Source organism: Numenius arquata, chromosome 6 (assembly GCF_964106895.1).
Source record: "Numenius arquata chromosome 6, bNumArq3.hap1.1, whole genome shotgun sequence".
Taxonomy (NCBI): Eukaryota; Metazoa; Chordata; class Aves; order Charadriiformes; family Scolopacidae; genus Numenius; species Numenius arquata.
This window is the reverse complement of record NC_133581.1, coordinates 13676911-13699504: the sequence shown is the minus strand read 5'-3', so window position 1 is coordinate 13699504 and position 22594 is coordinate 13676911. Positions and strand designations below refer to the sequence as shown.

The 22594-nt window shown below is 49.0% G+C and overlaps 1 protein-coding gene across 4 annotated transcripts; it reads left to right on the top strand.

Annotated features, from left to right (window-relative positions):
* The first annotated feature begins 1175 nt into the window (after positions 1-1175).
* Positions 1176-15774, top strand: RNH1 (ribonuclease/angiogenin inhibitor 1). Of its 4 annotated transcripts, XM_074148931.1 has the most exons (11): positions 3139-3210; positions 3754-3847; positions 4979-5084; positions 6761-6931; positions 8553-8723; positions 9404-9574; positions 11221-11391; positions 11883-12053; positions 12950-13120; positions 14354-14524; positions 14957-15774. In XM_074148931.1, exons 3-11 carry the CDS (start codon positions 4999-5001, stop codon positions 15042-15044), a joined length of 1371 nt encoding a protein of 456 aa, XP_074005032.1. In that variant the 5' UTR covers positions 3139-3210; positions 3754-3847; positions 4979-4998; the 3' UTR covers positions 15045-15774. The 4 variants fall into 4 exon arrangements, with proteins under 4 accessions (XP_074005035.1, XP_074005032.1, XP_074005034.1 ...); XM_074148934.1 differs by lacking the exons at positions 3139-3210; positions 3754-3847 and adding an exon at positions 1176-1257; XM_074148933.1 differs by lacking the exon at positions 3754-3847 and having other exon boundaries at positions 3152-3210.
* The last annotated feature ends 6820 nt before the right edge of the window (positions 15775-22594 follow it).

The following is a 22594-nucleotide window of genomic DNA, read 5'->3' as shown; positions in this document are numbered from 1 at the left end:
ACACCAGTGGTCTTCCTGAGAGCATCACTCTAAGCCCGAAGGGCAGGGACATCCTTCACTGGTGGAGCCTACTGGCAAGCACTGAAGCCAGAAGCTCGTGCCATCTCCAGGCACGTGGCTGGGGTTCAGCAGGGTTCAGGTCAGACCCAGGGACACAAGGACTGTTTTAGCAACTCCTTTGTTCCTGAGCGGGAATGGGGAAGAGGTGCACCCTCTGGCTTTCAACTCTCTTCTGGGCACTAAGGAAGGTGGGTTTTAGCTCTTTGAGCTCTTCTGATGGTTGGTTCCCATCTCCTCCAGAAGAAGGATAATAGAGGAAATTAGGGGGAAAACCTCTACTGCTCCCCCTGGGGTGCAACAAAGGCTGTGCTTCCCAGACCGTGCCGCCATCTCCTCCGCTGGCGTCAGCAGCCATGGGAGGGAAAAACAGAGCTGGCCTTTTGCCTCTGGTTCATTTGCAGTCTATTGAAACATTAATTAATCTTCACGCCATTGAGGATGGCGGGGGAGGGGGGGGGGGAAGTGGGTTACTTCAGTCTGCAATTAGCATGCGATGCAGATTGAGCGATGGCAGGGTAATCTTTGGGGAGGGGAAGAGCCAGTGGGGGTTTGGGAGGAGGAGGTGTAGGATCAGGTGCCCTGCTTGCTTCCCAGAGGCAATTTTAGAGAGGCACGATCAGGGCTGTTGCCGAGGGACCCCTCCAGGATGTGTGAGCACCCAGCTCATGCAGGAGCAGGGGGCTGGCCATGCCCTAGCCCCTGCTGGGGGGGTTAACCCCCAGGTGAGGTGGCAGGGAAGCAGTAATATGCTCAGTATCACTCCCTGTCCAGGCGGGACGGGGCTTGCCTGAGGAACGGAGAAACTATTTGCAAACTCCGGCATCTCTATCCGTGCTTTAACACTGTGGTGGCCTCATTTTCAAATGGATCCTTCAATGGCAACTACTCCCTTGCTCTGGGCTAAACCCTGGCGAGTGGCTACATGATCAGGGGTAAGAAGTTGAAGCTGTCTTTGTCATCATCAGGTTTTATGGGATGTTTGTATCGTCACTAAGCCAGGTACTATCGTGTACAGAGTGTGGCTCTGCAAGCCCCTGAAGAGCTGCCCTGGGAGGAAAAAAAGCCGTCACAACCCAAAACTGCTTTTCTCCCTCTAGCAGGCACCATGTGTACAACAGCAGAGGTTGCGTGGTAACGGCAGCAGGAAGGCGTCAGCTCTGCCCTCCTCGCTCCCCACAGAGCACCGAGAAGAGCGAGGTACGTATCAGCAGCAAAACCGGGCTCTTAAACTCTCTAAAACTTTCCCTTCTGCTTACCGGGGAGGAGCACGTAGTGATTTTGAAGCTGTGCCTTGCAGAGGGAGGCTGCTTTGTAGGGAACGGCTGGTTGTGCTTAACTGAACTGTTGTGTGAGCCAGGGGGATGGGGATGGGGTGTTTGTAGGAAGGAGAAACTGGGGGAGATGCTAAGATTTTGGGGGGAGGGAGGGGAGAGGGAGAGGGAAGAGGTGACTCAGTAGGTTGCCTAGAAAGCTCTCGGCGCTTCAAAACCTTTCTTCGCTCTGTCTTGTGAAAGTCTGAACGAGCTTTTAGTAGGGCTAAAAGTACTGGGAAACAATAGGGAGACAGGGAGTAGCCGGCAGCCGGAGGAGGAAGCGAGGCGAGCGATGACGAATGCCTTCCAGCCCCAGCCAGGCGCTGGCACCCTCGCTCCCGCCGGGGGATGGATGTGTGGGCAAGCCACTGGCCACTGGGGTCGGGCGGGTGCAGTGGCACTGGGAAAGCCTGGGGAGGGCGACAGTCATTGCAGCAGCAAAATTCCAACGCGCCCATCCTCCATTGCTCTGGGCTTCGTTTCAAACAGCTTAGAGGGAGAGGCCTTTGTGCCGGCGAGGTACAGCCCGTCTGCTCGTCAACGTGTTGCGCTAATGAGGGAGATAGAATATGAGAGAAGGTGCGTCACAGATAGAACTGGTAAAAGGGATGGATCGGGGGGACATCCCAGGCCCTCAAAGCCCACCCCCAGTACGCAGCCCTCTGGCAGCCGTCAGGGAGACCACTGACGAATGGCTATTTTTGTTGGTGTTCCCAGTTCCGACTTCCCCAGGGAAGTACAAGGGAGGTCCTGTCTCCCCTTGCTGAGCACCCCCCCACCATGTTGCCTCTCCCCTGAGTGACCTGCATGCATCTGCATCAGGGTCCGGGTTCCAGCACGGGGCAGTTTGCCCTCTCAGCCTGGGTGGGACCCCTTCCCATTGAATGTTCCCATCCTCCCATCCCTTGCGCATCTCCTTGCTACAGGGATTTCCCCCTCTCCTGTCTTGTTTCCTTCGTATCCAAGTGCTCCTGCTCTGTGGGGAGACAGTGGGAGATAGGAAAAAGGGGCAACAGGGTGAGGGGGGGAAGGGAAAGGGAGGAAAAAGAGGAGGAAAAGTGGGAAGTGGGGGAAAAGATGAAAAAGAGAAAAGAAATAGAGATAGAGAAGGGAAAGGGGCAAAAAAAGGAGGGCAGAAGGGTGGAAAAGGAACAAAAGAGGGAAGGGGGAAAGAAGGGAGAAAGAGAAAAGGGAGAGAAAAGAGGGAAGTTGGGAGAGCACAGGAAAAAGAGGGAAGGAAGAGAGAAAGAGGGGCGGAAGGGAAGAAAGAGGGCAAGGGAGGAGGAAGAAAACAGAGGGAAAAGAGGGAGAAAAGGAGGAAGAAGAGGGAAGTGGGGAAAGCACAGGAAAAAGAGAAGAAAGGGGAAGGTGAGAAGGGGAAAAGAGGGAAGGGGAGGAAAACACATGGGAAAAGAGGGAAGAGGGGATAGACTAAGAAGAGGGGAGGGGAGGGGAAAGAAGAAGGGAGGGAAACGAGGAAAAGAAGGGGGGAAAGAGGGGCAACAAGGGAGAAGTCAGGACAAAAAGGAAGGGAAGGGAAAGGCAAGACGGGGAGGAAAGGGGGAGAAGCGGCAAAAGAGGGTGGGGGGGGGGGGAAGGGAGAGAGGAGGGGAAAGAGGAGGAAAAGGGGAAAGAAAGAGGAGGAAAAGGGGAAAGAAAGAGGAAAAGGGGGTAGAATAGGGAGGGGGAATAGGTGGAGGAAGGGGACAGACCCCGCCCCGGGTCCTCCCCGCTCCGCTCCGGCTCCTCCCGGCGGGGCGGTCGCCCCGCCGGGAGGAGCCGGAGCGGAGCGGGGAGGAGCCGGGGCGGGCGGTGGCGGCGGCTGCGCGGAGCGGCGGTAGGAGAGCGGCGGGGCCGCGGAGCCCGGGGCGTGGAGAAGGGAGACCCGGGCGAGTTTTGCGGTGTTTCTTGCGGTGCAAGAAGTGGGTGGGTGGGAGGAAGAGGAGGAGGAGGAGGAGGAGGCGGTCGCCTTGTGACCGAGAGAGGACTAGCAGCGATGGGGGGGTGGGGGGGTGTCCGCGGGGGGGTAGGACTGAGTCGGAGATGGGGTACCCCAAAAAAGGGATTCTCCCTCAGCTCGCAGAAAAGTGCAGAGCTTGGGAGGGGAGGGGAGGGGAGGGGAAGGGAAGGGAAGGGAAGGGAAGGGAAGGGAAGGGAAGGGAAGGGAAGGGAAGGGAAGGGAAGGGAAGGGAAGGGAAGGGAAGGGGGGTGACACAAAACTTTTTTGGTCTGAGGGAGTTAAAACAGGGGGGGAAAAAAAAAATACAGCGAGCAAACTCTGGAGGTGTTTGCTAAATTATGTAATTGGTGTCCTTTGCGCTGTTCTCTCGCTTTTTTCCACTGTTTTTTTGTTGGGTTTTTTTTTTTTTTTTTGGGTCAGCGCTGATTTTTAACGCCACGTGATTCACTCGTGGGGCTGTGACGCCGACCCACTGAGGACGTGGCCCGTGACTTCCAGCAGCGCTTCGCTTTGGGTACACTCGCTTTCCTTCGTGTGTTTTTAAGAGTATGTGCTCAGCACCTCCCTCCTCTCCTGGCTCTTCCTCTCCCCACGTGGATGAGGCATTTCTTGTGGATGAAACCTGATGTGTGCTCTGGTACCAAACTCGCCTCTCTGAAAAGCCTAGTTTTGGACACCCTTGATTTTATGGTAGAAGGAGGTGATTGAGATGGGAAAGACGGTGACAAACTGCAGTCAGTAACGCCTGGTGGGTTTTTTTTACCGTTCACATTCCAATGTGATAGCTCAAGAGATTTTTTTTTTTTTAAAAATACCCAGTACTCTGAGTCATGTTAACAAAGCCAAGGCACTGAGACTGCATGTTGTCACCTACTGGAGTGCTGCCTTTAATACTGTCCCTTGTAGACTCAGCCTAGAGCTCAGCTATTGGCCTTGGCGTATTTTTGTGCATGTTTCTCTGGACATCATTTCAGAAATGCAGTTTGACTGCAGAGCGAAAAAAATTCCTGCTTACCAGCTTCTCTGTACATGGCCTTGCCCAACCAGAGCGACCTTTCTAAGCTTGGATATCAAATCGTGGAGGAAAGCTTCTCCCATCCACCTAGGTTCCACCTCTCATGCACAGCTGTATGGTCAGCAGGATTTTTAATCTGAGCCCAGTCAGTTCTCATGCTCACTTTCCTCATTCACCCTCATTCTCTCAAAAATACCCTAATTTTAAATATGGCTGGAAATCCCACGATCAGTCAGGTGTGCCACACTGGTGCCACTGAGCGGCTGCGTGGCTCAGTAGTGCGACAGTGAGAGAGAATAGCACCACTGCCTCTGAAAAGCTCATTCTGGTTAAGCTCCCTTGGAGAGGGAAGGGGAGCATCCTACTGTCTCACAAGCAGCCTTCAGATAACAAGCTGTTGCCATATCCATGCCAAGATCCATGTGCTTTTGCCTCTCGGAGGAGGGCCTTGCTGAATCCCAGACAAAACCATTCCAGCACTGCTGGCTCGTACTGTTGCTTGCAGCAGGCTGGTGTTGGAAAAACACAGTCTGTCCTCTTTGCACAGCATAACTCATGTCTGAGAGTAGGGGGATTTCAGTCAATGAAAAATATAACAGTTTGATTATTATTACTATTTTTAATTTTCAGGTCTTATCTCAACTGTCAAAATGGAGCTTGACATCCAGTGTGAGGAGATGAGCCCATCTAGATGGGCTGAACTTCTGTCCACCATGAAATCCTGCAAAACCATCAGGTAGTAACTAGTTGCATATCATCTCTTCTAAGTAAGAACTATTGCGTTTCTCTCCTGTGTTTTTGAGCTGCAGAGCTGTTGACCTGTGACTTAGAAATTGCACGATAACAGGAATGATTCTACCTATTTTTATCCAGAAAGTTAATTTAAAGGCGGAACCCCCCCTTGCAAAGTTTTTTTCCACTATGCATAGCATCCTTTGGTATGAGGTAATGCTGCCCTTGTTCTGTGGCGTGCCATAGAACTCAACTAGGTAATGTGGTTATCTAAACATTTGACCACTGTTTTGGTAATTCCATCTTTTTCTTTCTCCCTCGAGAGAGGGAAGACATCTCTCTGTGCTCATTAGGTTGCATGCTCTCTGGGCTGTAGGTTGGATGCTGTCAAGTAACTGTTACTTAATAGTCACACGCAAGCCACATGACATCAGTTTTTAACTCTTCACTTGGCCTTCTGAAGTACCTGCCTTGTGTGTTGAGCAAACCAGGGTGAGGGAACCATCTCCTGGAGTGTAAGTTGTAGGACAGGGTTCAGAAGACTTTCTTCTGGACTCTTCCACCTCTTCTGGTTGGGAATTCACACCCCATGTGCTGGTATCATCCTGCTCGGGCTGGAGAGGATGGGCCACATCAAGCCAGCAATGGCTTGGAGGAGGTCAGGCAGGTTGAAGGGGACTTGCTTTTGTTTTGCCAAGGAGTTTTTTGCAGGCAAGCTTCGTGGGCCTGACCATGATTTCCCAAGGTCTGCATTGGGTGGCAGAAGGCAGAAGGATGGTTGTTTCCTGGGCAGAGGCTGGGCTGCTCAAGACGTAGCGGGTGAGAGTGGCTGAACATGATCCCGTTGGGAGCCAAGTCTTCTTGCCAGAGGGAGGGAAGGAGAAGCCTACTAGAGCCTCAGTTTTCATAGTGTTGCCTAAGGAGAAATGACCATGCAACTTTTGGCAGTCCTGGCTGTGTCTGTGCCTAGGGCTGTAGGGTTTTTCATGACACCTTCCTTTTACCCCATGTCTTTTCTGCCTCCCTGTACACCTCCCTGCCTGTCCTGGGCTCCCGATCCTTTCTTTGGCTCTCCTTCCAATTCAACTCCCTCAAAACAACCAGAAAAATGCTGATGTCCAGTGGGAGAAGCCACTGCCACACTGCAAACTCACAGTTCTTGTACTGAGAGTCACGCTGGAGAGAGACGGTGCAGACCAACATGAGTCACCTACATGACACCAAACTGCTGGTGGGTGTAACTGGCGCTGGCTGAAGACCCAGCTTGGCTGGTCTCAGTGCAGAACCAGTCTGACAGCCTCTAAGCTGGCCTCTGGTTACACGTGGCTTCACACATCAAGTAGTTTGTTGCTATCAGTGTTTAAATATAGGTGCATCTTCCAGCTGAAGCCCTGATGAGGGGGGATGACTTGAGTCACGTGCCCTCTTTGCGCAGCACGGAGGAGGTCCATGGCCTGGGGAACTCCCCTCCAGCCCCTCCTGTACCGCAGCCCTGCAGAGGCAGCACGTCTTGGTTTGGGCCATGCATCGCCCAGTGGGCCACGCACATACTTACAAAGGCATCCCAGGGACTGCAGAGGAGTAAATCACCTGCTAAGCCTTCCCGGGGAATGCTGCTCCAGCCAGGGAGAACAGAGCAACCTTGAGGACTAAAGTGCTCCTTCTTTCCTTCTCTTTCAGGCTGGATGACTGCAATCTCTCCAGCAGTAGCTGTGAGGATCTCTCCTCCGTCATCAATATGAATCCGTCCCTCACAGAGCTGAAGCTGAACAACAATGAACTGGGAGATGAAGGCATTGAATACCTGTGTAAAGGGCTGCTGATGCCAAGCTGTAGCCTACAGAAGTTATGGTAAAGCCCCATTGATTGTCTTGCTCTGACATACTTGCAGTCTGCTGCAGGTGAAGTCAAAAGGTAAACTGGTATATGGTGGTAGTAAGAGCCGAGCTGATGCATCTCAGCAGTTACCTAGGTCAGATGGCTGGAAAACCCCAGAAGCTTTTGTCTAAGTGGTATATATATTGGAAGACTCCAGATCATCAGTCTGCCTTCCTTTGTCTTCCAGCATCGAGGACAGGTGGCATTTTCCCAGCCAAGTGCTTTTTTCCGAGGGCTCTTCTGCCAGTTGTAAGCACAGCATTTAGCATCTGGTGCAGTTTGCTCGCTCCTTTCTCTAGGAGACAAGCAAAAGGGTGTTCTCATGAGCCTTGGCATTTCAAGAGCTGTCAGTCTTTCTGCACTCTAGCAGACTGGCTCTGCCTCAAGCCTTGTCTTCTCAGTAGGCCAGGGCCAGCTCGAGTCAAGACAGCATGTTTTGCAGAAGACCAGCACCACATTATAGCATTAGTGGTCTTCCCTCGGCAACCATGGTGCAGGAGCTTTAGTCACAGTCAGTGATGCTGCCCCTGCTCCTCAGTGACCCTCAAAGAGATGCTATCTTCTTTGACCAGCATGTCTTCTGCAGGGTACTAGAGTCCTCCAGCTCTTGAGATGGGTCGAGGATCTTCATGACGCTACCTTGTAAAAATCATCTGCCTTTTAAATCAGATATGGCTGCTTCAAAGTCCCCTCATTGTCCCCTGCAATGAGGACTCACTGACAAATACAGGGAAAGTTGACTGTAAAGCTCATCAAACTGCAGCTCTCTGATGGGCCTTCAAGAAATAACTGTGATACTCTGTACTGGAAGGCTAACAAGTAATTTTTCAGTTTGTTCTAAGCTTCAAGCTTCTCCAGATGCTCAAGTAACAGCCTGGATTAGGCTGTTTCAATTCTGTAGAAACATAATTGTCCATTTTGGGGATTCTAGTAAGGTGCCTTAGGGAATAAAAGAGCAGCCATACCCAAGCCAAACTTAGTATCACCATGCACACTACCTCTCTGTTGCTGGAAGGTCTTGTCCGATAGCTCTAAACACCCAATAGCAATACCAGCGTGGTTCCTATGCTGCTTCTCCCAGCCTGAGTGCTGAAGGATCAGCTTCATAGATCCTTCTTGTAGTATACCATTAAACTTCTAAACAATATCAAGGGATTTAAGCCATGTTGGATGAGATTTTTACATTTAGCTACTCTGGATCACATTTCCAGAGGGGGGAAGAAATCATAAGATGCCATTGCTTTATCTCTGGGATAAGCTTCATGATGATTAGGACACTTCGATAAAGCAGTTGCGGTGCTATTTAATGTATGGTGGGTCCTTCTTCTGCTAGAGGCACTATATGAGCCATTACACTGAATGAAGCATGGGGTCTATTGTTTGTGCTGCAGGTATAATACTAGCTGATAAAATATTTTGGCAGACCTGTAAAATAGCAGTACTTACCTGGACATACCGCTTTCTAGAGCGTTACACACTGTCAGTGCCATGGTGTCGTTTCCAAGCTCAAACCTCAGCGATTGCACCTCTCTGAGAAGAGCCTCTGTAATTCTGGGGGTGCGTTTCCCTCACCCCATTTACCTCTCTCCTTCAGGCTGCAAAACTGCAATCTGACGAGTGCCAGCTGTGAGACTCTCCGCTCCGTCCTCAGCGCACAGCCGTCCCTGACAGAGCTGCACGTAGGTGATAACAAACTGGGAACTGCTGGAGTGAAGGTCCTGTGTCAAGGGATAATGAACCCCAACTGTAAGCTGCAGAAGCTGCAGTAAGTAGTCACTGGGCTTTTTTGGTGATCAGACAGGTTATGTTTGTCTTTCCTTTGAGACGAGCAGGAGTTTTGTTGCCAAATGTGGATTTCTTCCTGTTTTATCTGAAATTGTGGCATGCTTATTCATGCTGGTAGGTCTCGTGGGTTTGTAAGAGCTGGGTATCTATTCCCATAAGCTTTGTTTAACCCTCCTGGCAGCGGTGGTTGTTAATGCAGGACTTCTCAGATGCCCAGAGAAAATCTGATTCTGCTGCACTTGGTCTTTGTTTTACAGCTGAGTGGGACCCAGGTCTGTTCGCAGCCCCCAGCTCCTCCTGGGAAGGCGCAGTGGCGAGTCTGTCTGCCTGATGTGTTGCTATGCAAAACTCAGTCCTGTGTTCCAAGGCAGCTTGTCCACTGGTTTAACGGAGGACTAGTGTAAAAATGGGGTGGGTAGTTAATCTTGCTAGGGACCCCTGGGGTCTAGTTTAAGTGTTCTGTAACACTTCTTGAAATGAGCAGGAAGATGCTGTTAAAAACTCTTATGATTATCTTTCTTTTCATGTATCATGGTCTCAATTCACGTTGGCGTGTTTTCTAACCTGGGTAACATACACTTTTGCCACAGCTGATGTTTGCAGGTGGCGGGACATGGTGAAGATGGGTGTTTTTCCCTTGGACTTCTTTTCTTCTTGCAGGCTGGAGTATTGTGAACTCACAGCTGATATTGTGGAACCTCTCAATGCTGCTCTGCAAAGCAAGCCCACCCTGAAGGAGCTCAGCCTGAGTAACAACACCCTGGGAGATACAGCTGTAAAGCAGCTCTGCTGGGGACTGGTGGAGGCAAGCTGCAACCTAGAGTTATTACAGTAAGGAAGAGCTGGTTATCTCTAACTGTACCTAGTCCTGCTGCTAGTCATACCATCCATAAGACAGGAAAAATTATTGTCAGGAATGCTTGACATTTAGGCCAGATTTTTTGTGAGCTCAGATTTCTGTAACTGAAAACTGCAAGCAAATATCTGAGGCTTTTAGTTTTGGGTTTTTTTGACCTTTTTTTTTTTTTTTTAGCATGTCATTTTGAGCTCACCCTATTGGAGCAGGGTCAGAGGAGGCCACAGAGATGCTGGGGGGGCTGGAGTCCCTCTGCTGTGAGGACAGGCTGAGAGAGTTGGGGGGGTTCAGCCTGGAGGAGAGACAGCTCCGGGGAGACCTTATTGCGGCCTTTCAGTACTTAAAGGGGCTTATAAGAAAGATAGCAAGAGACTTTTTACCAGGGCCTGCAGTGACAGGACAAGGGGCAACAGTTTTAAACTGAAAGAGGGTAGATTTGGATTGGATATAAGGAGGAAATTTTTTTATTATGAAGATGGTTGGACACTGGCCCAGGTTGCCCAAAGAAGCTGTGGCTGCCTCATCCCTGGAGGGGTTCAAGGCCAGGTTGGACGGGGCTTTGAGCAACCTGGTGTAGTGGGAGGTGTCCCTGCCCAGGGCAGGGGGTGGAACTGGATAAGCTTTAAGTTCTCTTCCAACCCCAATCATTCTATTTGTGAATAGAAATAGCTGTGATTTACAGCTTGGCTCTATGTTATACATCGCAGCAGAAAGATGCAGGCAATTCCCTGATATTTATTTTGTGGGAAAAGGCATCTGTGCAAGTGTTTTGGGATGAGTTGGGTATTTATAATATATGGTATTTATATAATATATACATCAGTTTGGGATGAGGGTATATAAACGGGAAGCTGCTCCCAAGTCTTTACCGTTAATGTACAAAACAAGCAACAACAGATGCAGGGAAGCAACAGAGTTCAAAGATGAGTCAAGGCTGACCGCCTCATCAGCAGATGGTTTAGTTTACCTATACCTTAACAACAATCAGATTTTTGGACACAACAGCAAGGACAACATGCCTGTTGGTTCAGTGTGAGCATGTACCCCAGGTTAAACCTGTGATTACAAGGAGTGACTGCTCGCCAGTATCTGAGAGCAGAGGCGCGATCACCCTCAGTGGCTCCAGTTCTTATCCCTGAGTTACCAGCCAGCTGAGTATATTTATCCAGATCCCTTTTTTGCTTCAAAACAGAGATGCTGGATTTGGCCTCGTATCTGGGATAAAGCCCCTAAAGGGATTTAGGGGAGAAGTGTGACTCATTTTATCTTGCCGCTGAACTTCAGCAGGGGTTGGCTGCCAGGGACTCACTGTGTGATACAGCCAAAAGTTCCTCTTAAAAAGGACAGTCAATGTAAAGGGGGACTTTGGCAAAAACAATCCTTGCATTAATCCCTGCAGCCTCTGGAGTGCAGGAGCGGTGTGTTGCCTGACCCAGAGCCCGTCTAGTATACTTGTATCATCTCTGAGCCTTACAGGGTCTAGCAATGCCCGGCTGAGCTGCACTGATTAGCAGCAAGGAACCATCCCACAGCCCCTTCTCAGTCTGAACTGGGGGTGTTGGGGTGTATCTTAACACAGCAGGTCTGGGGCAGCAACTCCAACTGTGGTTTTTTTCTGCAGCCTGGAGAACTGTGGCATAACCAGCGATAGCTGTCGGGAGATTAGTGCTGTTCTCAGTAACAAGTCATCGCTGATAGATCTCTCCGTGGGGGATAACAAGATCGGGGACTCTGGTCTGGCTCTGCTGTGCCAAGGACTGATGCATCCAAACTGCAAAATCCAGAAGCTATGGTAAGGGGAGGCAGAGGTTACTCAAATCCCTCTTGCAGCCTCTGAGCTATCTGTGTTGTGCGGCTGGTTTGCTCCTATGTGGAAAGTGTCTCAGTTACACCCCCTAGTGAAGCAAGAATGTCTCTGCTGCAAATCAGCTACTTCTCAAAACTGGGTGGAGGACACCATGAAGAAGCAGGACAGCACTGAAATCGCTTAGATCAAATTCTGGGGAGAGGCTGGATGGAAATTTGTGATGGCGTTGTCTTGGCTTCCTGTTACCTTTCTACTAGAATTGCATATTCCTATTTCTTTTTTGTGTTACAAGCAGAGCTTTTGGTGCAATGGATGGAAAGTAAGGAGAAAGCTGTGTGGTGTGATGCATGAATGGGTTTTGTAAAGAGTAGAATAAGATGAGATGATGTAACCAGAAATTCAGAATACTAAAATAGGACTCTGTTTCTAGTCTAAGTCATTCTTGGGGGAAAATAATATTTTGTTCTTCCCTGCAGGTTATGGGACTGTGATCTCACAAGTGCTAGCTGTAAAGACCTCTCCAGACTCATCAGTACAAAAGAGACCCTCACAGAGATCAGTCTGATAGACAATAACCTGAGAGACTCGGGGATGGACATGCTGTGTCAGGCGCTCAAGGACCCCAAATCTAAACTCCAGGAGCTATGGTGAGCTGCTGTCAAGTTATGTGTACCCACTGCCGTTTTTGGAGACCTCACTGAAGAAAGATGTAGTTGAAGTAATGCCCACCAGGTAGATCCCGAGTTGCCACAAAAAGCTCGTGCCAGTTGTTACCTAAAGGATTTAGACTTACAGAGCTAAAGGGATTTGTATTTCTAAACTTATAGATGTTTTGAAGATCTACCCCAGCCATCCTGTTATAAGCAATAGGAGACCAAGCATCACTTGCAGAGCTTCTGTCTAATGTATTTTATTGTGCAACAAATGGCAGCTAAGGGACATCTGAAGTTTGAAAGGCCTCATGTAATGCAAAATGAGTGTTATGATAAGATATCTCAGGTTCTCCACTGGATCCAAACTCTGTCGTTGACGACCCAAAAGAAGGCTCTAATAACATAAACTGTTCTCAGCATCATCTCTGCTGACAGCATTACCTTTTAGGCTCAGCATTTGGTCTGGTATCATGTGGCCGGGAGAGGAAAATTGTTCTTTCACACAGAACTTGAACAAGCAGCACTTGAACATGGCAAGTTCAGCACCTGCCCCCAGCTGCGTTCTTCCCCTGTCCCATTGGCCTGGGAGTTGATGAGGTGCCTCAGGAGCTGAGAGTGACTGTGAGAGCAGCGCGCTTTGTGTCTGGTCATTCCTGTGCTTTATGGGCCGGTGCCTTTCCTAGGTGCACACTGCTAGACAGACATCCCAAATGTAAAGAGTGGGAAAGGTGCTGCTTAGACAGGACTGAGCAGATTGAGAGGAGTGCAGTGATTGCGGAAAGGCTTTGGTTCCCCAGTCCGGGCTCCTGTGAAGCAAATGTAAAGAAGTGAACGGTACCTGATACTCTCTAGATCCTCCATCCAGATCTCATGTCACTTTTGCCTTGCAGGGTTAGAGAGTGCGGGCTCACAACTGCTTGCTGCAAGGCCATCAGCTCCGCTCTCAGCGTGAACAAGCACTTGAAAGTACTGCACATTGGCGAGAACAAGTTGGGAGATGCAGGTGTTGAACTCATGTGTGAAGGGCTGCTGCACCCCAACTGCAACATCCAGTCCCTATGGTAAGGTGCACTCTCAGAAGTCATCTTCTCTCTTGCTGTCTCTCTTTCTTCCAAGAATGGCATGCAGAGAGAGGGAGATAACAATAGATGGTAGCATGGTATTTTTTTTGGTCACATGAAACAATTCACACCATAAATCAATGTTTAACTAATCAACTAGCAAGTAAATGGAAGCCACAAGTACTTCCATGTATCCTGTCACTCACAGTCTCTTGCAAGTACAGGCTGTCACCCATGCGATGGTGCATTCATAGCTGTCCACAGGCACTTTCCCGGGTGCAGAACTGAAATTTCATGGTGCAGCATACTTTCAGGATCTAAAGTAGTGTAGGGAGGCTGGAGGGATGTTGCTTTGTTCTGTGAGCAGCTCACTGTAGAGCTTCCCATGCCCTTCTCTGAACTCGCCCACAGGGCCTCTCTCAGGTAGGACTCTGGGATGGAGGAATTGCTGGTCCAGATCTGGCATGCAAATTCCCATGCCTGCCAGTTGCAGTGCAAAACCTGCCTGAATTCACCAGTTGCCTCCTGCTTTCCATAGTCTCTACGGTTGCCAGTGCAAGCGCTGCTCCAGCCTCATCAGTAGGAGCAGGAGCCAGGCCTGTGGTGGGACTCGACTTCCCTGTCTGCTTGTTACCTTCCCAGGCGGGCACCAAGCTCTGGACTGGTGTGGCTGTGGGCTGTGCAATACTTGGGGCACCGTGCATGTCTCCTCCACATAATTTGACAGAAGTGCTCCGGTGCCTGACACTCACAGTGAGTGAGTTGAGCAGATGAGTCATGGGAGACATCAGTAAGACTTGAAGTCTCTGCCCAGAAAGCTGTGTTTGCTGACCAGTTAAAGCTGCTTGGTTCTCAGCTGAGAGGCCCCCATTGCCCTTTTTAGATAGATGGTTGCAAGTCTCAAGTAAAAAACTTTAGAAATGATTTATGATCAGTTTAAACCAAGGAGATTATGCGTGATGTTGATGTCAGGAATATCTTCTTATGGTTCCTTCTCCACCTGTAGCCACACACCATGAAGCTTTAGGGAGGGCTTTTAGGTCACCAGCAGTCACCAGAAGGATGGCTGTCTCTGTGGGAAGACCACGAACCAGCCCCTGCTGATATCTCAGACATGCCAGCCTAATGGGGATCTCTGGTCTGTGCTAGGGATATCTGCACCTGCTGCCCAAATGTGGGCTGGTCTCTGGAGCTATTGCTCACTGCATTGGCCTCTCCCTCCTCTCCCTGCAGGCTGGGTAACTGCGATCTCACGGCAGCCTGCTGTGCAACCCTCGCCACCGTCATGGCTACCAAGCAGTGCCTTACCGAGCTGGATCTCAGCTACAACTCTCTGGAAGATGAAGGCATCCGGAAGATCTGTGAAGCCTTGAGGAATCCCAGCTGCAATGTGCAGCAGTTAATGTGAGAGATGTTTCTGGTCTTGCTTGCACTCCCCCTGGGAGGTGGTGGGCTCCAGTGAGCTGGGGGGCTGCGGGGAGGGGACTGCGAGCACTGGCTCTCTGCAAATTGCACCTGAAGGCAACTGGTCACCCAAGGTGGGTTTCAGACACCATCTGCATGTTGGAAAACACTCCTTGTCCCATTCCAAGCGATAGTGACCACAGTACGTTGATCTGCTTTGGTCCATAGGGCCCAAGAGCAAGGAGATGGTGTGCTGGGGAGGGAGTAATAGGGTCTTATGTTGTAAGTCATGTTTCTGTTGGGCCAGACTCTCCAACGTAGACGGGGCCCTTTCTGTCATATAGTCTTCCCATTCCAGCAATTTGTGTGTCTTTCTCTTTCCTTAATGGGAGGATGCTCACTAATCCAGCTTGCCTTTTTGTTTGGGTGTAGTTTGTATGACATTTTCTGGAGTTCTGAAGTGGATGATGAACTGAGAGCCCTGGAAGAGTCCAAGCCTGAAGTTAAGATCATTTCATGAGTGGTGACTGCCTGCAGAACAACGTCAAAGCAATGTCCTCTTCTTAATCTGAACTGTTTAATACATAAAAATAATTAACTTAATAGAGAATTTGCTTGTACCAAAAACGTCTGTGGATTCCCTGAGTGGGTGTCTGGGGAGCTGATCAACCTTCTGTGCATCTCTGGAAGTTCTAACTCTGAGGCTCGTGAAAGCGTTGTACATTTTCACTGCAGCATTACTATCCTTGAAATAAACAAATACTGGGCATCTTCTAGAAGTGGGTCTTTACCCTTTAGGAGCTCTTCAATCCTGTAATCCCTTCTACTGCATTAGTCAGGCTTTAAAGCGAGCTCCTTTCCAGAGGCAGGAGATGAACTACCTACTGTATTATTACAGGGTGGTGCTTTCACCAGGTCCCTGGGGAAGGCTTTTCAAATAAACAAATGTTTTGTTTTTTTTTTAATCTAAAACGGAGCTCTCCCCTGCCTTTCCCTAGAAGAGTTCTTGGAAAAGCAGTGGTGGCCAAGGCACTAGAGAAGAAAGAAAGAAAGGAGTGGCTGTTCAGCTACGTAACTTCAAAATTGGTGTCCCTTTAAAAGTGATTTTCCTACAAACAAAAGATGCTGTGTGCATTTCTGCTAGTACAGGAAGTGATTCAATGGTTTGATATGTTTGCTCTGGCAAGAGTGGTTCTACAGGAATTTTATTAAACTCTGTTTGAAAATAAATGCTTCATTTTTCTACTTGTAAAATGAAAAATAAGATATATCTGTGCATTTCTTCTTTAAGACCAGTCCATCACTTCTGAACTACAATATACTAATACCTTGTTTTATGTGTTTGCTCTGGGTAAGTTCCTAGCTGAAGCGTATCAGGAGAAGATCTTAGTCAAGGCCTTAGGTGGACAGCAAGCCTAGAAGATGTTCTCCTGGTTTCAGGGGACGCTGAGTGCGTTTTCTTGCCCAGAGTTTTAATAAACCTTGTTCTATGGGAAAATGCAGCTGTTGCACACCTAAAACATGAAAGAACAAATGTAGCTTTAAAAATGTAGGAGACAAGCCTGGCATCACTGTGGGGTGGCCTTGCAGGAGGACCAGAAAAAACCTGTTCCCCAGCATCTTTCTTCTTGGGGCAGTCACTTGCAGATCCCACCTGGGCAGCCAAGTTAAAGGTGTCCTCCAGGCTTTGGCTTGTGATGCTCACACTTTCATCTCATAGAGGCTGTAACTGGCTTTTCTTTGACTTAAGGAAAGCTTTGACCTAAACATAATTTCTATGGTAGCCTTCACAAATCTCAAAGTATCTTACTTGTGTCTTCAGGCAGGTGTGAAGGATAGGATTTGGTTTTTTCTCAACTCATGTCTCTCTCGAGGCTCTCCAAAATGCTATAAAAACACTCCTTTTTGCTTCAAGAGCTGTTTGGTCTTCTCTGTTGAGGGCAGAAGCAGTTCTTGTGTTTAGAAACCTACCTGTCCCGAGGGGTTCTTAAATTGGCTTTTTACATCCATGGTTTCTCCTGGAATTGGCATGCACAGGCTCATTTTAAGTGGGGTGGGAGAAGATAGGGCTGGAGAGGGGCAAGAGCGCCTGAAGGGGGAGCCACAAAAATCCGGCATCTGGCTGGTTGTAAAGACAGCACTGTAAAAACTAAGCAAATATTAGAAGTGGATTTCTGAGAGTAGCTGGTGTGCTGGGTAGAAGAGGATGTCTGAGAGGGAAGTGGAGGCGCTCCTGGGCTGCTCCCAAAGCAGGTTGTGGTCACGCGGGTTGAAGATGAGATAGTTTGCAGGCAAATCCTCCTTTGGCCCCACCTAGCCAGCAGGATGGGTTGAGGATTGCGTCCGCCAAAGTCAAACCTGGGCCAAAGTAAGCCAGCACCTGTGCATCTACAGGTCGTGTTCCCCGCAGCATCCTCGGTGCTGGCTACCCAGGGGTGGCACTCTCCCCTTGCACTGCAGCGCAGGACACTGCTGCTGCTGGCCTCTGGTGCTGCGATGCCTGGAAAATGCCTCCTCTTCCTCCGCTGCAGGCTGAGGAACATTGAGATGGGTCTGCCACCGTGGCCCCACTGCAGGCATTCGGCCTCTGATGGCACACTCCTACCTGGGTATAAACCCCATGCCTGCCTTGGTCTCCGGAGTGGTTTTGCAGTCCCTGCAAAAACACAAACAGGGTTTGGAAAAACCTCTGCAGCACATGCGACTTGTCCAGTTACCGGCTTCAGCAAGAAAAACTGCAGGAGCCATATTCTGCCATCTTAATGGGCTCGGAGCATCTCAGGCCGAGCCAGCCTGGCAGAGCTCCACAGGGCCACCCAGCATGGAGAGGAACCTGTGCGCTCAGATCATGTGCTGTGCTTTAGGACAACAAGAAGTCCTGCGCTTGGCTCTAAAAATCAGATATAAATCCTGAGATCCAGCAGTAAGCCACTGTAGCAAGAGACATTTGTGCTCATAAACAAGACTCAAGCAGGGATTTATATTCCTAAAAACTCATCTGTTTTTATTAATCTATTAGCTGGTCCAACTCACTTCCCTGACAAACCTTGTCACAGCCATCAACTTGGGAGAGTTTAAAGACAGAGAAATTTGCTCCTGCATTTTAGACGTGTGGGTCTTTGCTGTTTTAACCTAAAAGGAGTAGGCAGTAATTGAGTCACAAACCTTTTATGTGGATTACATATTAGGCTGACAGTCAAAGTCTTGCTCATACCAAGGTCACAGCACTCAGCAGCTCCTGGGTTGTCACAGTCACAGCCAGGGCAAATGGTTGGACCTGCTGTACCAGCGGTTTGCAAAGACTGACTTTCTACTAGGAAGGGTTGAGTTTCACCTAGTATAATGAAGCTTGAAGATAAAATTATGCAGCCACAATACAAGGTTAAGAAATCCAGGTATGACTTTCAGTTTTCAGCAAATACTAGAAGCTTAAAAACATGCCCCTTGAAATCAAATAGCAGAGAAGTTAAATGCAGTGGGGTTTGGGTTTTATTTTATGTGGGTGTGGGTTTGTATTTTAGAGCTCAGTAATAACAACAGTGGTTAAAGTGTATTAAAACTTTGGGTTTCTGCTAATAGTTTAGGATTCTGCAATAAACTTAGTTTTTCACTAATCGCAGCATATGATCTCGAGTAGGGAGGTCACAGTGTCCCAGTTAATCTTGCCAGAAGCAGCTAAACAAACATTACTGGCCTTGTAAACAGGTTATATCCCAACTAAACCTGCTACTTGCTTTGGAAGAGTGTCATGTCACAGCTGTCCTGACATCCCTGACTGCTCTCTTGCTACCTGGGCTTTTCAGGAAGCAGCTCCAGCATAGCACAGCCCGGGTACCAGCTCCAAATAATACAGATATTAAACAGTAATTTCAGTGCTCCAGTTGAATCTGAAAGGGGAAATCAAGCTAACCGTGCTTGAAGAGTTAACCACAGCTCCCCATTTCTTTGAAAACGGTGCTTGCCATCTGAGTCACTCCCAATCCTCTACCAAAATAGTCTGGCAGGGAGTTACATCTTGCCTGAATTCCCCTTTTGCACATAAAATTATGATTTTTCATTATCCTTTTCAACATCTCTTTTCTTCTGTGTGCCTAATTCCTCAGTCACCCCTTTCACCCCAGCACCTCCTTTTATTTCACCTCTTTTACCCATGGAGAAACCACACACTGACAAACCCCCCCAAAAAACTAACGGGGAAAGTCCCTCTCCCCATAAGGCAAGAAGCGTTTTGACAAACTTTACCCACTTCCCTACTCACAGCTGCAAACGAACCATGGACATCTTGTATTTCTCCTCCTGGGGCACGGCATCCCAGCCCCTTCCTTCCTCACTTCTCCTGCTTGTCTGGCACCCACGCCATAAATGCTAGCCAGTCAAACGCACTCCTGGGTTGGCAAGGACTTACAAATTGACAGCTTTATGAGTATGTGAGGTTAGTCTTGCCTCTCTCAGCTAAAGCCAGCAGCATCCACCAAGGGAGGAAACGCAGCCCCTGGCAGAAGGAAGAGACATGCTAGGTCAGATGCTTGCATGGATGATAAGCCTTCCCAAGCTAGAGGGCAAATCGGTGGCACGTGGGATTCAGGACAGTGTAGTTGGGGGGATGGAAACTTTAACCGGCCAATATTATCACAGCCTATCTTGTTTGCAATTAAAGGCAGGTATGCAATGAGATAAGTGAACTGTTGGCAATTCCTCAAGCCCTTGAAGATGTTCCAGAGTGGACACTCAAAAAAAAATCTGAAGTTGGGCTGCCCTGCCGTCAGGCTGGCACGCAATAGCCCATAATATCCACAGAGGGAAATAAAGCAGCAGCCCAGCTGTTGTTTGCACATGTACCCTGCAAGCGACTCATGCAAATCCTCCGGTGCTGCTCGCTGTCTCCTAACTCACTGGTAATGATCGCATCCCAAGAACCACAAGGTGTCCTCAGGAGAGCGCACAGACCCAAAGTATCCTGCAAAGCCAGCACCTCCCACCTTAACTTACTTCTTCACACAGTACCTATTGTTTTTGTGTTGTTAAACCACAAGTATTGTTTTTGCCTTGTTTCACACTTCGCTTAGATGCTTAGTTCAGACCATAATTATGCTTTGCAGATGATTAAAGCACCTCTGCTTCTGGGTACAGAAATACTCCCCAGGCCATATTATAATTGTCTAGGAAACATTGCCTGCCTGCCATGACATCTAGGTGTAGCTTTGCTAATTGAGCTCCTCGTAGCTGGGTAGATGCGTCGCCTCATCTCTAATGTGCAGTAACCGCAAATCAAGTAGTGAGGCTGCACTTGGGGATAATTAGAATATAAAGCACCAAAGAATTTTCTCCATGGCACCTCCTCCAAAGAGGGAAAAAAAGACTGTTTTGTTCATCCCTGACTGCAGTGGGGAGCTGCTGCTTTCCTCCCAGCAGGCTCCCAATGGATCCGTTCCCCCTTCCGTGACACAGCATGCAGAGCAAATCGAAATTAGACATGCTACATGGCATGCAGTCATGTCTCCTAACACAGTAGGATCAAAGACAGCTATAATCCCAACAAGGTGGGTTAGAATCAGCTAATGAATGCTCTGGGGAAGAAATCCAGCCAGATTTGGATGGCTTGATAGAGAGCAAGCAGAGCTCTCAAGGCTGGAGACACAGATTGGGACTGATCCAACTCTTCTCAGGGAAAATCATTGAAGCCCAAGTGGGATCAGGAGTGAAAACCAGATGAGGGAGGAAGGAAAGCACTGGAGGATGGTGTTCTACCTCCTTTCTCACATCCCTCCACCGTTCTTGGCCCTGTAATCTCCATGTAATTTAGCACTGTCTTCTGGAAGAGAGAACCACTCCTGCTTTTCAGATGGTTCGTTGCTTCTAAAGTGTTTGAAGCATCTTTAGGCTCCTGGATTTTATGCCTGGCAGCCCTGGAAGGGTATGGGATGGCATTGGCACAGCTGAGACTATGGACCTAGCTCCAGTAGTGTGTGCAAAGACTTCCCATTCACTGCTGGCATCCAGCTACAACAGCTCCAGCCCCAACATCCACAGGACATACTTGCCAAAAAAGAGAGCTCCTATTGCTTTGTATAAAGAAGAGTTAAAACAACTGTGTAGCAAAAGCAGATTAAAAGCACATACTCTTATCCCACAGATTTATCCTGTGCTTTTTATGGGCTTGCAGAGCTGTGAGAACTCCACATACCAATATGGATTGGTTTCACCAAGAGCAGCAAGGGGTTATAAATGCTCTCCTACAAGCATCTAGAAGCTCAACCTTCTGCTTCGTGTCCTTTCCAGTGCCTGCTGGGCATCTCCTGGGAGCTGCAAGGGACTTGTTGTGGAGCAGCTCTCACTGTGACCCCAACGGCTGGATTTTCCAAGCAGGCAACCAAAACACCAGCCCTCTGAAGTTGTGCTGGAGTTAATTAAGTAGCAGCCGCTCCACCATATTGTTCCCCATGTACACCCTGTTCTGAGCTGGCTTGGTCAGTATTGGCTCCTGTCTTGCTGAGCAGGGTGGTAACTTGTTTTTCTAGTACAGCAAAGTAATCTCTTACCATGTCGGTGGCAGCGTGGCGTGTGTATGCTCTCAGAGGGCTCTGAAGGACCTACTTTTACACTGTTTCTGAAGGTATGAGTTTTGTTCAAGTTGCCCAGTGTTGAGTCAGGCACCTGGGAGGAGCTGGGAAGGGGATCCTCGTGGTTTTGCAGGGAAATGCAATGATGTCGCCAGCCTGCGGGACCCTAGCACGGCTGCTGGTGTTCTAGTAGGGCAGCTGAGCTCCTTCTGGGGTTGCCTCTCATGGGGCTGCTTTTGGATGGGGCCTTGGGAAAAGAGGAGAAGAGTTAGATGGTTTCTGTTACTGACAAAGTTGCAAATGTATGTGTGTGGGAGTGCCTGGTCTGCTGTAGGCTGTCATTCACAGGACAGGGAATGAGTGACAGCCCGGTTTAGATGATGGGGCCATGGGGAGGACAGGGACATGCATGTGCAGTGTCAAGCCTGCCCTGCCCCCGCTGTGTGACAGCAGAGAAGTTGCTCACATTAGTGCATTAGTCTGGCTCGTTAGCAATGCTGAGGCAGCAGCTGTCTTTACACCAGATCTATTGCAAGGGGAAGCTGACTTTAACCAAGGTCCGTGAGTGCTGGGCTAGGTGTGATGGTTACAGGGGCATTCAGCTGCACTGTGTGCTCTTATTTAAATATCTGCTATGTAATTCAGTTCTTAAAAGTAACTTCTCTCAGGTGAACGACAGCCAGTTAACAAGTTTGTTTGAAAATCCTGCACAGAACTCGGTGATGATTAACAAAGTTAGGAGGCTTTTCTAGGACAAGCCAGTCAGTGCATGGGTCTCCTGTCCCTCCCTTGCTCACTCATGCCCTTACAAGGGAGCAGGCAAGACTCCTCTTCCTTCATGATGTTATCACAGGAGGATGTCAGGGTCTAGTTGGTAACACCAAGGTGTCCTTGGCTCACAGATTCCCCTGTCCTCACAAGAGCCCACTCTGTGCCATCAGAAAAGTGCTGTTCCCCTCTCTGACGCAATGGTACCCTTAGCTCAGTTACTATTTCCCTTCCCCAAGGCAGACATCCAATACTTCAACCTCCCCGAGCTGAGAGCACACCCAAGGATCACAGATGCGTGAGGCATCTGCGATGGGTAGCCATCTCTACTGGTGGCTTTGTACCTGCTGGGTGAGCACAGAGTCATTATGGGTATCTATGGGCAAAACCTGGCTATGTTCTTTGCCTGGAGGTTTTGGGAGTCTGCTAAGCCTGCTCGTGGAAGAAGCCTCAGATTCATAAGGACAAAGGTAAGGACTGGTCAGCACAGGAGGAGATGGTGTTGTAAGGCCCCTTCCTAGCGAGAAGCTTTGCTAGTCTAAAGACAGCATCTTGCTACAGGTTAGTAGTGGGTTAAATTTCTTGATCAGCTGTAAAGGCCCCTATTAGTCCCAGTTCTTTCAGGAAGCAAATTATTAGGAAGTGTTTATTTAGACTGGGATTTAGGTCTTACCCTGTGGTGGGTTGACCCTGGCAGCGTGCCAGGTGCCCATCAAAACCACTCTATCACTCGCCTCCAGCT